An 18,102-nucleotide genomic window follows, 5' to 3' on the forward strand; every position below is an offset into this window, starting at 1 on the left:
CGAACAGTGGTCCGGCTGGCCCCCATGCAAGACAGATTCGGCTTTGCTGAGGCTTTAGGACTTACTCCTAAATATGGACAAAAGGGAAAATTCTGCAGGGTACCTGTTCCCTGCTCGACACAAGGTTTCATCCAGCTTGCCCCAAAGCACTGCTCAGACCATCCACGTATTTGGGCTCAAGTGAGAAGAACAAATACCCGGGGCCCGCCAGTTTCCGGAGCGACCACAGGAGGAATGTCAGGGCCGCGTGAGCTGCTGCCTGTGTTGAAAAGACCACAGGGACCGGGGGGCCCAGGACACCGGCAGGGTGAGTCCCGGGTTCCGGGGCCTCAGGTCCTGCAGGCCGTCCCGTTGGGTGGCCAGTGTTCCCCTCCTTCCACAAGCGTGTCTTACAGCCTTAACCGAACCGGTGCTCACGCTCTGCTTGCGGAGAATGAGGGGCGGCAAGGATGAGGCTCTGGCCGGCGGGCTGCTCATATAGCTGCCTCTTGTTCTCATAAATGCTCTTCCTCCAAACAAAAACGGTTCTGAAGTCTCCTGTTGGAATGAGACACGGGGACTGCCTCGGCTGGGAAAGGACTTCCAGGTTTGGGGGCGAAAGCTGGCTCTCCCTGTGGGCTCAGCGCCGTGCCACAAGGGTGTCCTTCCTCTCGGCCCCCTAGGAGACAGGCTGTAGCTGCTGCGTTTGTGAAATGGGAAGGCTCTTAAGACAAATGACTTCGGGTCGACACGCTGGCCTATGCAGCAGCCACTGCCCCCCCCCCCCCCAGGGTCAAGACTCAAGGTCATCTGCTGCCTTTGCCGAGCAATCACTCAGGGCTGCCAGGCCGGCCGCCGAAGCCCCTCGTGTTGGGTTCTTCCCCACCCACAGAAAGACACGGCGGCTGTGCACGTACACGACTGGCTGCATTTCCTAAAAGCATCTTCAGAGATTTAATCAAAAAACATTTTAAAACAATTTTTTTTTTTAATTTTTTTTTTGCCAGGATGAATGAGGCTCAACTTACTTCCTTGATCAACATGCTAGACAAGAGGGCAAGTCCCTTTTCAGGGCCAGCCCCTCCGCCCTCCGAAAGGAGCCCAGGGGAAGGCTCGGTCAGCACCGAGCGCCCCAAGCAGCACAGCGCCTGACCCATCAACCAGGAACGAACAAGTATCCCAATCTCTAACGCACTCCTGCCACCCCGCCTTGGGGTTTGAGTATTTCCAGAGTTTCCACAAATGTGAACGAAAACCAACCACTTCAGATGTTTCAAGGCTGTCTGTCCTAACACAACGGTCCTGCAGACTTGAGGGGACAGTAGAGGACCAAGCACATATCCCTGCTTCTCTTGACCCGTGACATTCTATCCCCCTCGCAGCCTTTGTCACGGACAGGTAATGTGTCAGAAACAGAGTATGAGAAACTTCTAAATAGTTAGCGTAGGTCTCCTTCTCAGAGCGGCACCTCGGCGGGGCAGGGCTGGGCTCAGGGCCCCTCCGGGTACCGAGTCCCCAGGCGCTCAGGGGAGGCCGACGAAGTGAACGGAGCACCGACTCAGGCGCTTCAGTAACTGAAATGGCCCTGTCCTCTCTTGATGCCCTTTCCTAAAGTAAAAATAAGAACCTTTCTTAAGTGCAATTAGGCCAAAATAAAATCCAGAATGTTATACACAGTCAGTATGTTGAAGTTTCAGAGTTAGCAGTGAAAAAAGCAAAGCTTTTCTCCAGGAAAGGATAAGCAGTTCCAAACGAGTCAGTCCTCAGCCCCTGCAGCCTTGTCCTGTTTTAATATTAAGGTTCTGAATTGTCTGAAAAGCATTTATTAAGCACCTTTAGATCTTTTCAGTATCTAGAAAAATTTCCTAGGGCTGTGTGAGTAAAGCGTTCCACTGAGTAAGACTCATATGATTTTTACCTTTACCACTTTTTTTTTCAAACAAAAGCACAGTCTTGATTTACATGTTGAAGGAACTAGATATTTTTGAAATTTCTGGCATTTCTGTTCTGTTGAATTTTAAGGGAAGAAGCAGTATAAATACAAAGTTAGGATTGCTAAATAATAATCCCCTTGAATTTGAAAAATGAATTAAATGACACAAATTGCACTCTTTCTTAAAGTTTGTAGTCTTTAGCCAGATGGTTCCCAGAGGTTTCAGGGAATTAGCAGAAGTCACCAATGGAGTTTCAGGATGCCATTCCATCTGTATGTTTGCAAATGAGGAAGGAAAGCAGTGGAGAATATTGACAAAGTTGATGAACTAGTACAGGGTGGCTCGGACTTTTAAAGTTTATACAAAACTGTCCACAGTTGGAGTTAGGGAATGAATTCCTTCAAGTGCACAGTGAACCCTATCGATCTCATACACAAAAATTAACTAAAAATAAATGAATAGATCAATCTAAATGTAAGAGCTGAAACTATAAAACTCTTCGAAGAAAACGTAAATGTGAATCCTCATGACCTTGGGTCAGGTAATGTTTTCTTAGATATGATCTAAAGAGCATATGCAATAAAGAACAAGTTAATAAGCAAGACTTCAAAATTAAAAACTTTTGTGCTTCAAAAGACACCCTTAAGAAAGTGAAAAAAGACAAGACACAGACTGAGAGAAAAAAACTAGATCATATCCCTGGTAAAGGACTTGTATCCAAAATGTATAAAAATCTCTTATAATTCAATAAGAAGACAAACAACCCAATTAAAAGATGGGCAACAGACTTGAACAGACATCTCACCAAAGAGAAATAAATGGCCAACACACACAAGAAACAATGCTCACCATCATGAGCGAAATGCAGATCAAAACCACAGTGAGCTACCATCTCACGTAGAGTGGCCATCATCAAAAAAAAGGGACAAGTCCCAGGGGAGACTGTGGACAGGCGAGAACCCTCACATGGCGCTGCTGGGAATGCAGGACAGTGCAGCCACTGGAAACCATTTGGCAGGTTCTTAAAATATTGAACATGGATTTGCCACATGACCCAGAAGTCCCACTCCCAAGAGAGACGAAAACACCTGGCCACACAAAGACTTGCTTATGAATGTTCAGAACAGCATGATGCATCATAAACAAAAAATGGAACCAGGAGATGAAGAAATAAAATGTGTGGCATCTCTGCACACTGGAGCGTTCAGCAGTACAAAGGAATAAAGTACGTAGCAAGGAACACATATGTACAAAGGAATAAAGTCCCAATGTGTGCTACAACGTGGACAGACCTCAGAAATACCATGCCAAGTGAAAGACGCCAGATAGCAAAGACCACATACAGTGAAATTCTACTTAAATGAAATGTGCAGAATAGGCGAATCTAGAGAGACAGAGGTGGTCAGGGGTCGCCCAAGGCCAGGGGCAGGGGTGGGGACTGACTGCAGATGGACACGGGGCTTCCTTCCAGCAGGATGTTCTCAGGCGGACTGGGAAGGACAGCCGCACAACTACACTGACGATCACTGAACGGACACGTCCGAGACTGTGTGAATCGCACCCCGAAAAGCTGTTTGAAAGGACTGAGACCTTAACAAAATTCTCAGTGTCTACATATCCCTTAACTTCTTGGAGAGCATCTAGTGCCCTGGAGGGAAGGTGAGTGCGTCGTGCCTGAGAGATTCCTCGCCCAGAGGCAGCTGCTAGGGGTCAGGAGGGAGTCTGTAAGCTTCTCAAAAGAGTTCAGGAAGCTCTAAGGTCAATCTTTTAAAAATTTAATAGCGAAAAGAAGCTAAAGAACACCATCAATGACATATACCTTGGGCTATTTTAGAAAACTGCTGAAACGCTGACATTCTGAAAAAGATGCTTCCTTGTCAAGACGTCATTCAGCCGCACTTAACACTGACCTCACACTGGCGCGTCCTGGTTTAAAGGTCAACGGCCTCCGCACGTAGTAACAAGGCTTCTCTCCTCTCCCCCGACCTCCTCTGCCAGCGGACCGTAAGAGACTCTAAAGGGGCCTCCGGCATCTGCGGTAGCCTTTCCGTTAGCCCCTCGGCTTCTCAGCAAGGAGATCCTCCATCCTGCGGGGCCCCCAACCCAGGGCTCACCTCTAGCGCGTCTGGTTGCACCCCCTTCTGGACAGGAACCCGTGAATGAGAGTGACGGACCTCGGTCTCAGATAATGTGTTGGCTCTGAAGCTGATAGCCAGTAAAAGACAATATAACCGAGCTTTCCTAAAATAAACCATTTATTGAAAAAAGAACCTTTTTCTTAAATTTCATTAATCAGCCTTTGCATAACAAACCTGTGGCTTGCCAACAACAACAAAAAGGTAAGGTTTCACAGTCAGTGCACTCGACAAACAAGAGTTTCACAACAAGGCCCAGGACACCTGATAACACTACAACTGCTTTTGAACCCAGGAAGGTCAAAATACTACACTGATGTCACGGTTCTCAGTCCCACGAGAAGCAGGTGACAGAGGCGATGGTCCGTGTACAGTAGTAATGGCACTTAACATGCAGCGTCTTTACCTCGTGGACCCGTCACTCGGAAGGGCCCCGGGCCACGTCAAACAAACAGGAGCAGCAGGAGAAGTGACGCTTGTCACCTGTGCAGTCTTCAGTCTTGGAAGGTTAAAAAGGCTTATACTGCTTCTCAGCACAGTCTTTATGTAAATATTACATACAGTAGTGATTACGAGAACTCTCCGAGCACACACACTACCAGGCCGCGGACCGATGAGCTTCATTCTTCATCCGTGCAGACCTGCGAGAGAGGCAGGAGAGAGCTGAAGCCCATCGGCGGCAGGCACACGACTTACAGGTAAGTCACCGCCGCCTCGAGGACCCCGGCTCGGAGCCGGCCCGACGGCAGGCTCAGCTCGTGAAGCCAGTGACATCGGCCAACTGGCCACTGAGGGCACCTTTCAGAATGCATCTGTACAATATCGAGTTGACACAAACTGTCTCAACAAAGAAACGATCGCTAATACCTACATAGCAAATCCAGCTACTTGTTCCTTAATTCCACTCACCCCGCTCTCCTCACCTCCCCTCCCTCCGTCAGGGGCTCCCCTGCAGGGCCCTTTCAGCGAAGCTTTCCCAGGGTTCCATTCTCACCATGTTTCTCCTAGGAGTACTCTCCCAACAATGTGCTGTCTTCTGGATCTGCATCCGTGCCCTGCTCAATCCCAGGTGTGAGCCCTCGTTACCTACATGCCCGTCTGAAATCCCGAAGCAGACGTGCCAAGCACGCCTCAACCATAATACACCGAGGAGGAAACCACGGCCTCCCTGCCCCGACCATCAGCCAGCTGCCCCTGCACCCCTCCTGGCCAACGGGGTCTCTAACCTGGGGACCCAGGCCGGGGCCTGGAAGCAGTGCTAGACGCCTCCCCTTACTCGTCTTTCTCATCCCATCAGCTATTCAGTCGTGGCCATTTTAACCCCCTAAATATCACTTATAACTCGCCCTTAAGCTCCCATGCCCAGCCCACTAGCTGTAGCAGCAACTTCCTAACCACGATGCCTCCAGAAGGATCATTCTGAAACATCATTTAATCATGTCATGCTTATCATAAAACTGGAACTCCTTCATGGGGCTCCTGTTCACTTTTGCAGCCTTACCTTTGACCATTTTCCACATCCTGTGATCCATCTACACACAGTTCCTCAACCGTCTCACCCTCGTTAGCCTGCCATATCCACACCTCCCTGCCTGGCCTACCCACACCCTCCCAAACAGCTCGGGCATCTCATTCCAGAGAACGCAACAACGGCTGAGATCGCCTGGCTGGATGAAATCACTCTTCGCAGTGACCCGACAGCATGGCGTATGTGCCCTCATCCCAGCTCGGAACACAATGCTTCGTCACTACTGAGCCCTACACTCTCAGGAGTAGAAACTGTGTCTTCCAGCCAGTCCCATTTAAAATTCCATGTAACAGTCCCAAGTGTACCATAAGCACACCAGGATGGATCAAGCAGAGAACCTCAATGAACATTTACTGAAAAAAAAAAAAAAAGAAAAGATACAAAATTCCCTGGCATAATACATTTAGCTCCTTTCCATTTCAGATATAGATACAGGTATTTTATATCTAAGTTTCCAAATTTCCTTCAGTGCCAGATACAAACAGAACTCAAACATTCAAACATGAAAAAGACTACACAGCTATCTGCCCAACCTTGACGAAGGAATGGTCGAGGAGCTGGCTGGCCGTCCACCTCATCCTGGGCTCACTTTCAAGGCAGTGAGAAAGGAAGTCCTTTCCTTCCGGGCTTAATCTTTCAGGGATCGGTGGCTTGTGCCCCATTCCCACTTTATACATAATCTGAAAGTTGTGTTCATATTCATGCCAAGGTCTCTAAAAAAAAAGGGGAGGGAAAGCAGGTTTAATGGCCATAAAAAAATGAAACTGCCCAATCTTTTCAGGCATCTCAATGTTAATAAATACCCAGACACCAGCAAGCTTTTACTCACGGGGCCAATTAGTATTTTAGGCTTGCGGGCCACATAATCTCTGCCACGGCACCTCAATTCCCCTCCTGTGGGCCTGACCGCAGCCACAGAAGATACATAAATGGACGGGTGTGACTGAACGCCAGTAAAACCTTATTGACAAAACCAGCTGGTCAGCACAGTCTGCCTACCCCATCTGGATGTTCTATTAGTCCAGCGTTATCTAGAAGCCACCATCATGCAAATAAAAAATGTGATATATAAAATGATACTAAAATGTCAACAAAACATATAAAACTCAACAGTTCTCTCAGAGGGACACCACTACGCCACCCTGTTGAATAATGAACATCAACTCCTAAAAGCGCAAAGCTCTGGTTATGTTACATATCATAAAACATAAGAATAAAATGCTATTTCGTTCAGCAGTCACAAGGTATAATACATTTTCCTACTAATAACACTTGAGAGGTTTCTTACATTTTCTGCTTTATAAGTGATACCGCTATACACACATACGAGCCCTTTATACATCTGTAGAGCTGTTCATTAGCAGTATTTTCATCAAAAGATACACTTTTGGAATTTTCAGATAGGCAATCATACAGAACATCCGTGTGCTCTATCTAGCCATCCTTCCCTCCCTCTCCTGGAGCCGCTGCCAACAGCGGACCCTCCTCCTGCCTCCTTCTGCCTCGCCCGGAACGCCATGCGGTTGGAATCACACTGCATGCATGTGGCGCTTCCAGATTAGCTTCTTTCTCATCGGCAGTATGCTATGACAGTTCCTCCTGTCTCGTCGTCCTCTGGGCTGGACGGCTCATTTCTTGTCACTGCTGCAGAGTACCCCGTTGTCTGGATTAGCAGTTTGCTCATCCGTTCACCTACGGAAGGACACCTTGTTGCCTCCAAGGCTGGCAATCATGAGTCACGTTGCAGTCGCGTGCTAGTGTTTGAGTGGACAGAAGTTTCTAGTTTCCCGTCTCTTTCTGTAGCGCCTTGCTTCTCCATGTTTTCACTTGAGCTTCCTACATTTTTTATTCACTCGCCTAAGAGTTCTCTAAGTCATAAATCTTACGAGTATTTGGTTCCTAGTTTGTCACTTGTCTTCACATCACTGTATCTTTTGATAGGTCGCATCTTTTATATTTAGTCACGTTCCCTAGTTAGCAGAAAATGTGTCCATGGTATTTATAATAGCTAATAAAACCACAGTTACAGCTCTGTTCCTGTGAAGTGCCCTCCGGGAGTTTCTCCTCCAGGTGTGGGCTCTGCTTACCTTGCCTGTCACCATCTCTATGACGACACACCCCAGACTCCAGATATCCGCGGCACGCCCGTGGCCTTCTCCTTTTGCGCGAGTGATGACCTCAGGAGCCATGTATGCTTTAAAGGTCACAGATATGGTGATAGAAATGGGTTATAAACACAGCACCCCACAGTAATAGAGCCAAGCAAGAAATTAATATTGTGTAGTACCCCACATAAATGAAACAACTGATTTGTTGGGGGGGCAGGCAGAGAGGACTTTCTCCAAGTTACGTAATAGGAAACATTGAAACTAACAGACATTTCAAATAAATTTTCTGAATGGACATTTTAGGGGCTGAATTATTACCTAAAGGACAATTTTTGAATGGCAAATCTTCAGATAAACTGTATTCACAGTAAAATATGAAATTTAATGTGCAAAAAAAGATGTAAAATTCTATGACACTGAACAATCAAAACAAATAATCACCACGAAGACAAGTCCCTTTTTAAAGGCACAATAAAGCAGACTGGTGGGGAGCCTGCCAGGCGCGGGCAGCACATTCCCGTGTGGTAAGATATTCACTGACTTCTGGGTGTGCCTACCCACTCCTTTTCCTTTAAAAGGGCCAATAATGCTCCAAACTTCCTGCCTCCTTTAGAGAGGCATGAATTGTCACAGGTGTTGGACAATAAAAGGGTTATGTTCTTAAAAAAAAAAAACAACCCATACTGTTGTATTTAACAGACTGCTGTGTTTTGACTAGAATAGTTTTAATAAACCCCACGTGAACAACAAAGATAGGTTTTCTGGGAAGAAAGAGAGGCCTTTCCTCCCTCGTTCACTTCAGGGGCAGAGGCGAATTTGTGCGTCTGAGACGTGCTGGCAGGTGGAAGCCTGTACTCGAAAGCCCTCCTCCCTCCTCCCTGGTCCGTGCTGACAACAGAGGAGCCGGGAAGCCCAGTCAGCAAGCGCGCTGCAGTGAGTCACCTTGGCAAAGACAAATCAAGCCAGTCCCCACCTGCTGTCCCCAGCGTGCTATTCACTTCGCCTGGCATGGTCTGCGCGTTGTTCTTAAGCTTTACTGAGCATCCGAAATCGCCCAGCTTGATGAGTCCGGAGGAGGTGAGGAAGATGTTGGCACCTAACAACAAACAAGCGCTCGTCAGGCTCAGGAACACGCGGACAGCATTTTCAGCTACACGGCAGCCCCAATTCCCAGGAGTGTGAGTCACAAACTAAATAATGTCAAGGTTGATAAAACCTGACTTACGAAGCACAATCAGAGAAAGATTTTAAGCCTTGTTCACAAATGTGAATACAAGGCAAAGACATTTTCGTATCAGTACAGACAGCTTTGAACAGAAACACCAGCACAGATTCTAACGCGGAAGACACAGGGAGAGCCTTCCACAGGAATTACTCGTAAGCTACAACTGCTTGTGGTGGCCTCGTCTGAAGACCAGAGTCGCGAACAGGGACAGGAAGCAACGTGGAGTGAGAACGCGCGCACACGCTGCTGTTCTCTGCAGGCCTGGCTGAGGCTGCCCTGGGCTGACTTCGCGCTGAGACGGCAGAGATGCTTCCGGAGCCTCCTTACGTCTCTCAAAGCAACACACACGCTTCCCTCGGACTCTAGCTGGAATCTGGGGTCACTGCTCACGGCTCCAGGCAGCTCTAGGCTACAAGATATTGTTGCCCCAATGGGGCCACACATCGCCGGCACTGTGCGCCCAACGGCACCTTTCTCAGAAAGCATTGCAGAGCCACTCAAGTTAGACAGCCAGCCACACAGTGAGCTGACGTCTAGCAGACAGTCCTCAGCGCCTGAGTGCTCCCAGCACAGACGGTCCCCACAGTGGACTCTACGGTGCGAACTTCACGACTCTGGAGCTAGTCCACATCTGCACACTTGCCATACTGAATCGTAAAAAATACCACAAGCACACAAGTGAGCAGACTTGATTCAAGGACCCTGAGGAATTCTCTTCATGGCCATGGCTGATGACACAGGAAGGGCCCGTTCCGCGACAGGGGTCAGAGACTGAGTCCAGGTGTCTGCAGCAGAACACCTGGAAACAGGCCATGCCAGGCCTGATGAAGAGCCAAGTAAACGAATGCTCAGAACGATCCCAGGCAGCAGAGCAATGTGGAAGATGGGCGGGTGGGGAGGCAACAAGGCTGGTGGGTGCTGGGGACTCAGGGGGAGCCACTGGAGGGAGAACGGACGATCCTTACACTCAGACCAAAGCAGGTTCTGGAGTGATCCAGCCCCGCCCTGGGTCAAGCGCCTGGTCGGGAGCCAGCCAATTCTAGAGTGAACGTGTCTAGGCCGGCCTCGGACTATGTGACAGCGTGGAATCCTTCAGTCTGGGGCCCATCAGAGACAAATAATTTGCCACTTTCATTATCCCCAGTTTCCCCAAATACAAAGGTCAGGCGCAAATGCCAGAAGGATAGTTGTGAGACGAGCATGACTATTCCCCTCAAGCCAGAAGAGAAAAGCACTTCGAATCAATCAACAGGACCAAGTCGGTCGTTAGCAGAATCCTACACGGGAGGAGGTTGGTGTCAATAAACCTCGTCTCCCAAAACAGAGCTTACACTAGCATTTCAGATTCACTGTCGCTTTACATGTTCACGACATTCATATGGAAACACCTCAGAGTCTCGACACGGAGGAAAGGATGCTCTGATCGTGAATGTCTAGTAAATCTACAAGGCTGGCTAAATCAGCCTACAAAAAAACAAATTTCATTCTTGGGGAAACAGATCTCAATGAAAACAGCGTTATGCAGAGAGACAGAGCAGACGTCTCTGCTCATGGATGGGGACGTGTGTTCCACACAGTCTCTCGATCCTGGGTTCTTTCTGGAAGTGTATCAACAGTAAAGGCACTTCCTTCTAGAGAAACGATGTGTGGGAGTGGGACCGAGTGTCTTGGTGGCACCTACTATGCGGAGGGCACGTAGTCTGGTCTCCACGGCAGCCAGGTGGGGGTGAGGATTACCTTTGATGTCACGGTGAACTATGCCATGCTCATGGAGGACATTGATTGCGATGGTGATCTGCTTTGAATACAGCCTGATGACGTGCTCCTGAAGCCCCAGCCTCGACACCTCTTCTAACGTGCCCTCGTCACAGTACTCCATGAAGATGTACATTTCTTCCTGCGGGAGGAAGAAGATGCAGCTGTGTTTACATGTACACCAAGGGAAGAATCTGGACAATGTCACAGGTTGCGCCCCAAAGGAATCTTCTTTCTAATGGTAAGCTACACTCATCATCCTCAACACTGAACTTGTCTGAGAACAGTCATTCCTCACTCCTACACAGAGGTGTCTGCCTGCCTCCTGTCTGGAATTATACAGCTAGTCGGGGTAAGAGTGTCTTCTCCAAATCACAGGTGATAAATTATCTATAATCCTCCGAAATTAAAGTCTGCTATATAATCTCAGACAGGGACCAACAGGGCTGTCCCTATCAATGTATTATTAAGTACTGAAACACATCCTTTTCAGATATGAATTTATTTGTGAAAACATTAAAAATCACCACTATTCAACTTCCCCTGGAAGTTCAGACTCCATCGAGATGCTCCAAGTTATCCTCTTTCCCTCCAAGGGTTTACTTCTAAACACAAGGGGGGAAACGAATTTGAAGTTTTAACTTTCTCATTTCGCTACGGTTCCTTAAATACACGTAAAAGAAAAATCAGCATTACTGGACAGTGCACTCAACAGTGGTTCAGTCAAAAATGGGGTGAAAAAAGTAACGCGCTGTGGAAGGGGCATTTTAGAAGAATCTTCTGATCGGCAGGATGGGTTTCAGTGCTTTATAATGTCGGGTTAACGACTACAGTCTACAACTTACATTTTAGGAAGAACTCCTCTAGTTTCAGAGAGAAGGCAGAAATGATGTAACTCATGGAGATTTCCTGATAATTAGGCAAAGTTACTGTGCTCTGAAATGAGAAGACCTGCGATGTAGAACAGGACTCCGACTGTGCCCTTACTGATTCCTCACACAAAACCGCGTGATCAAAGTTGGCTTACTCTATGAAGCTCCACACCAAAATACCGAACCAGATTGGGGTGTTTGATGCCCTCAAAGATTTTCAATTCGTCTGCAGTTTCCTTGATAGTTTTATGGTCATTAGGTTGAAATCGAATCTGTAAAGAGAAAACCGTTCATCAGCGCTGGTCCTGTCACAAACCAGAAACAAGACACCTTTACCCACGAGGGCCTCCTGACATCTGCATCATCCAGACGCACGGGACTATGGTCAGTGTGTCTATGACTTGACTTCGAGTCTTTCTTTGCTTTGTCATTCCAAGTGAATTAAACATGCCTGCTTTAGAATATTTGGTGAGAGAACAGCTAATAGGATCATTTTCTTTTCTTTTTTTTTTTTTTTTTAAAGATTTTATTTATTTATTTGAGAGAGAGGATGAGAGGAGAGAGAGAGCACATGAGAGGGGGGAGGGTCAGAGGGAGAAGCAGACTCCCTGCTGAGCAGGGAGCCCGATGCGGGACTCGATCCCGGGACTCCAGGATCATGACCTGAGCTGAAGGCAGTTGCTCAACCAACTGAGCCACCCAGGCACCCAATAGGATCATTTTCATAACTGCAAACTGAATTCACAGAAACATTAAACATTCAGTAAGTGAGATCACAAGTGTATAGGTTCTGGGAAGATAAAAAGATGTGAGATGACTGTGCCCTTAAGAAGTTTACAAAGGGGCACCTGCACCCCAGTGTTGATAGCAGCAATGTCCACAAGAGCCAAGCTATGGAAAGAGCCCAGGTGTCCATTGACAGATGAATGGATAAGAAGATGTGGTATATATACAATGGAATATTACTCAGCCATCAGAAAAATGAAAGCTTGCCATTTGCAACGATGTGGATGGAAACAGAAGGTATTATGCTAAGCAAAATAAGTTAGTCAGAGAAAGAATTATCATATGATCTCACTCATATGTGGAATTTAAGAAACAAAACAGAATCATAGGGGAAAAGAGGAAAAAATAAAACAAGACGAAATCAGAGAGTGAGACAAACGATAAGAGACTCTTAATCATAGGAAACAAACTGAGGGTTGCTAGAGGGGAGGGGGTAGGGGGATGGGGTAACTGGGTGATGGGCATTAAGGAGGGCACGTGATGGAATGAGCACTGGGTGTTCTATGCAACTGATGAATCACTGACCTCTGAAACTAATAATACATTATATGTTAACTAACTGAATTTAAGTTTCAAAAAAAAAGTTTACGACTGGGGCGCCTGGGTGGCTCAGTCAGTTAAGCGGCTGCATTCGGCTCAGGTCATGATCCCAGGGTCGTGGGACAGAGGCCTGCATCGGGCTCCCTACTCAGTGGGGAGTCTGCTTCTCCCTTTCTCTCTCCTCACTCGTGCTCTCCCTCTCAAATAAAACCCAGGAGCGGGGGCAGGAGGGGGGAGGAGAGGCAGAGGGAAAGGGAGAAGCAGGCTCCCCGCTGAGCAGGGAGCCTTCGATCTCCACACCCCGAGATCATGACCTGAGCTGAAAGCAGACGCTTAACTGACTGAGTCACCCAGGGTCCTAAATAAAATCTTTTTTTTAAAAAAAAAGAAGTTCGTGACCCAGCGGGAACAAGGTGGTAGAGGCGGTGCGAGAGGGAGGGCCACGGCAGCTCCGGCCTCTTCCCCCATAGGCTCCTCTGCCCCTCGAGTCCCAAAGGGTCTCCTCCTGAGCGATTACAGTGTTTGCTTCCCTGACGGGCCTCCTCAGGTTTTCCCTGCTCTCCCCCATCCTACCTCCAGCTATTGAAATGCTGCTCATTTCTGAAAGTGACCACAAACGGTAACTTTGCCGCCAGCTCCCTGCTAAGACTGGTACCACCACCCTCTCAGCCTTCAGCTAACTTTCTGGCCTCCCTCTGTATGGCACTTAGCACACCTGGGTGGAGGCAGAATTATCTGTGCACCTGGTTTGGGCGTCCTCACTGGAATCGGACACTCCGTCATCCCAGGGCATCTGCCTAGATGACTCAACGTGGAGGGAGCCAAGCTAGCCCTAGGTGCTAAGAACAGCCTCGAAAACAAGCTCTATCACACAGAGGCTTCAAACCAGAAGGCCCCCCGCAAGGCCAGACCACTCACCTCCTTCATAGCCATCAACTCGCCTGTGTCCACACTGATACAGGTGTAGACTTTCCCGTACTGCCCCTCCCCTGTGAACAGAACAAACACACTGCTCTCAGTCACCAAAGCGAGGCCATTCTAAGTCACTCAGATGTATAGTAATCTTCCCAAGTCTGGGTCTATATTTATGTAATCTACAATTATCTACTATTGCAAGACCCAAAATGTTTCTGAGCGTCCCCAGTGACTGAAGGCAAGCTCCTGGCGGTGCCTTCCCTGTAAAAATGCCGAGTAGAAGTGACTTCGGCAGACCCGAGGAGGGGCACGAGGGTGCACACTTCTGAGCCCTTACGGCCCTCAGGGAGGTCAGGGCCGGGGGTCAGGAGTGAGCCCGGCCACCGGCTAACGACGCCTCGTTGCTGCACGGCCCGGGCTGTGTGCGAGTGGATATTCGACCAACACATCTTTGGGGACATTAAGCGAAGGGGATATATGACAAAGCCTGATAACAAGAATTGATAAAATTTATAAAGCACTTGATTTTTTCAGTGTTTTCTGCCCTAACTGATAGCTCTACGGAACGCTGAGGGCTTCCTGGGGGCTCACAGAGTCCTATTACGACAACTGTGCTGGCCTCTTCAGACCTAAACACTCCCTGGAGAGATGCATTTAAAAGACGGGAGGGTCTGGACCATGGTCAGGCTCCCTCTGTCACACGAGCCACCAGCAGTGATTTTACAAGAGGCGCTTCACCTGGAAATTAATTAACAGGCAATGTTTTAGGGAAGACTGTCTCTATCTGTACCCAGTCTCTCCTCAATAATGTGCTGGAAGGAATAAGGTCATAAGAACATCAACTGGAACTAATGGGTAAAGTTTATGTAGTTCGTCCACCGGCAACTTCCGGAGTTATCAAGCAAAACGATTCAATTTAATGAACCATTTTAAAAAATCTTTCTAAAATCTTCTCTTGTGCTGCTCTTAGAACACATTTTACAGACACATTACTTATACAAACTAAAAAACAGAACCCTCTGCAAAAGATATGCCATGTTATAAGAGAAAAGGACCAATTACATGATTTGGCCTAAAGACAGGTAACTCTTGCCATTTCCAACAGAGGTTCCTCAATTTCCTTACCAATTTTGTTTCCTCTTTGCCACTTGAAGGTCACCTTCCTCAAGCCTACGTGCATAACGTTATCGTAAGATTTAGGGGTATCACACACTTGACCAATGATATTCTTTCTCCTCATTTCTCGATACCTCTTTTCCTCAAACAAGCGGACGGACTTCTGGATAGCTTCTATGGGTCCCTGTTTGGAAGCGCTGTCTGCAGGGAGAATCACAAGGTCAGCAGTCCCCGTCACTACAGCGCGTCACTGTCCAGCAAACAGTAATAGAAACAGAGCAATACACATGAGCACTCCAGCACAGCACGGCTTATCGTCCTCTAGGCAGATACCCAGCAGGTGCGTTCAGGTCCACTGCAATCCGACAGCTCCAGAGGACCCACCCACTGCACAGACACACACAAAACACGGGCCAGTCAGGCAGACTGCTGCTCAGACAGACACTGCAGTGACTTCCCGTTTGCCTCCAGTCTCTCCGGTCTCCGAGCCACTCTTGTTGGCCAGAACTGTCTTACTAACAGGTAAAATCTGATCATGTCCCTTTCTTACTTAAATTTATTTCATGGTTCTCAACCTGTTTACCAAAAATCCAAGCCCTTCCTATGGCATTCACGACCCTGCAGAATTTGGACCTGGTTTATCTTTCCCAGTTCACTTTTGTCAGTATTCTCCTTTTCTTCTCCTACCACAGGCCCCAGACGAACCAAACTGAACAGACTCATACAGAACACTCCAAGCCGTTTCTCACTTCGAGCTAATGTCACACTTTCCTGCCTGTCTAAAATGCTGTCTTCCCACCACCGTGCCTGGGGAGTAGATCTCACGCATCACAGCTCCGCTGAAATACCACACCTTTTCTCGGGAGCCATCTCTGGAGAGAAGCGAATTAAGTTGTCCCTTCTCTGGAAAGAGTCCAGAGCAAAGGCTCTGGAACCAGAATGCCCGGGTAAAATCCTGGCTTTGCCATTTTCCAGGTGTTTGAAAATGGGCAAGTTACCTGACTTCTTCACATATCAAATTCCTAATCTGTGCAATGAGGGTAATAATATCTCACGGACAAGCACTACTGTGAGTATTTAGTGAAATCATATGCGTAAAGCGCTAAGCCCTGTGCCCGGGACACGGCAACACTCAGTAAGATTTAGCTACTGTTACTACTGTTCCTTACCTTCTCCTCAGGCTCCACATCTCTAGTTTTTCCACTTACTTTATCATGACCTACAGTGAAAAATAACTTCTACACATACAGAGATCTAAACAACAGTTTCATAAAACAATATTACTCTTACCACATGTGATTCAGACTCCATCCTATTTTTTTTTTTTTAATGCGGACTGTACAACCCATCGATGGGTCACACCCGTCACGTGAAAAGCACTGCCTTAGACATGTCCGCTTACATACTCCTCATTCTGTATCCTCGCTATCTAAGAGCCTGAATTTTCTGGCCAACGAAGAGATCAAGGAGGACAAGGATGGCTGTGAGGTTAATTTGAGAAGAGAAATTCCCCAAGGTTTATAATGTTCTAATTATAGGTTCTTACTACAACCATTTCTTAAAAACATGAATCGCTGTTTTACCTCAATATATGACACATCAGGTCTCGGGCACAACAAGAGTTCACAGCTATGAGCCCATGGACTCCACTGTCAAATATTTCTGGGAAAGGCTTTTTTTTTTTTTTTTTTTTAAACAGTAAAAATTTCTCAAGATTTCTCCATCTTTGTTAATGCAAACTGTAACTGTCCCGAGAGTTCCCAAGTCCTCTTGACCACAAAGCATTTGTTTTGAAAATTATCACAAAGACCTGGCATGCGTGCGAAACTACTGGTGACGTGGGAGCCACTGGAGAGACTCTCTTCCCCGTCACCCAGGCTCCAGCCCATGGATCTCCCTGCCCTAAACCCGCCGCACACATCTCGCCTGCCCCAGGCCTGGCAGTCATTTCTCGACTTCATTCCTTTTTTGAAAATCCCACCTTAGTCTGGTATCTGAGACTGCATGACTGTAATGATATGCTAACCCATCTCCCCATTTCTTCCCCACTCCGGGCTAGCAGCTTCCTCCACCCCGGGGTCTTCCTAGCTCCTCCTCCCCACTCCCCGAACACACCAGGTGCCCAAGAGGCTGCAGGGCTGCCTGCCATCTCTGGGAAAGGCCTTAATCACTTAGCTGTCACTGAAAGACTGGCCATGGTCTGACTTCCCCCAGTCCCTTCAAGTTCACCTCCATTTACTGCTACACAGTCACTGGGCCTCCCTCCAAATGTGTTTTTATCCTGTACTTTTCCTCCAGGCTTGACGCAGACCAGTTTTTCCTTCAAGAGTCAGCTCAAGCCTCACCCCTCCATGACATCCCCCGACTATTCCCGGCTTTGGTGGACAACATACTTCCAAGGGGCGACTGTCGGGTAAGAGCACCAGACTTGGAGACAGAAGCAGTGTACACTGATCCCAGCTCTGTCAGTTATCACCTTGGCCGAACTATTTGGCTTCTCAAGAACATTATCATACAGCGTAAGACGTGAATAGTTCTTCATTTCACAAAGATTATTATATTCCTACCATGCACAAAGAATTATGCTAAGGGCCCACCCAAGGTGACTTACATAATCAACCACCATGACTGCTTGAAGAATACAAAGATGAATAAAACATGTTCCAGATCCAAAGGAGCTTATAATTTATTATAAGAAATAGGAAACGCATACAAACACAGTATACATAGGAAGTAATGTCACAGGTATAAAAGAGATCACAAAATATTAATGTAGATGGACTAATAATTCAAAAGCTGAAGCATATTTTAGCTGAAACTTCTCACTTTATGCTTAAACATCTTAAGTTCAACGTTCTCTCTCTTACCCTTCGTCTGGCTGATAAGTGTCCGAAGTTCCCAGCTTCTTCGAGCTGACCCACCTGAATCACCTTTTGGATATGCTGGTTCTGGAAGAAGTATGTTTTTCACACAAATTAAGATTTATGGAACAAATATGCTTATGTAATCGAAAGCAAGACTGAAATGGTGCGTGGCAATGATTAGTTACCGTCAACCTGTCCTTTCTGGTCATTAATTTCTATTTGACGTGAGTGTGAGAAGCTATCTTGACAATCAATTCTAGAAAACTATACCAAACTAAGAAGTTGTCATGATTACATGTTACATGATTACATTATGTTACATGATTTTAACTATATAAACCTTCC

General features: G+C 47.2%; 1 protein-coding gene across 1 annotated transcript in view; it reads right to left on the bottom strand.

Annotated features, from left to right (window-relative positions):
- Positions 1 to 2,722: 2,722 nt before the first annotated feature.
- The window catches only part of MAP3K4 (mitogen-activated protein kinase kinase kinase 4), a 76,747-nt gene continuing 61,367 nt past the window's right edge, over positions 2,723 to 18,102 (bottom strand). The window contains exons 19-27 of the mRNA XM_032408242.1: positions 17,761 to 17,841; positions 14,903 to 15,094; positions 13,781 to 13,851; positions 11,692 to 11,808; positions 10,647 to 10,806; positions 8,658 to 8,780; positions 7,664 to 7,770; positions 6,110 to 6,289; positions 2,723 to 4,689 (exon numbers count right to left, since the gene is read on the bottom strand). Coding sequence (XP_032264133.1) covers positions 4,669 to 4,689; positions 6,110 to 6,289; positions 7,664 to 7,770; positions 8,658 to 8,780; positions 10,647 to 10,806; positions 11,692 to 11,808; positions 13,781 to 13,851; positions 14,903 to 15,094; positions 17,761 to 17,841 — 1,052 coding nt within the window. The 3' untranslated portion in view covers positions 2,723 to 4,668. The remainder of the gene's footprint in view (positions 4,690 to 6,109; positions 6,290 to 7,663; positions 7,771 to 8,657; positions 8,781 to 10,646; positions 10,807 to 11,691; positions 11,809 to 13,780; positions 13,852 to 14,902; positions 15,095 to 17,760; positions 17,842 to 18,102) is intronic.

This window comes from Phoca vitulina, unplaced genomic scaffold, assembly GCF_004348235.1.
Source record: "Phoca vitulina isolate PV1807 unplaced genomic scaffold, GSC_HSeal_1.0 scaffold9, whole genome shotgun sequence".
NCBI lineage: Eukaryota > Metazoa > Chordata > Mammalia > Carnivora > Phocidae > Phoca > Phoca vitulina.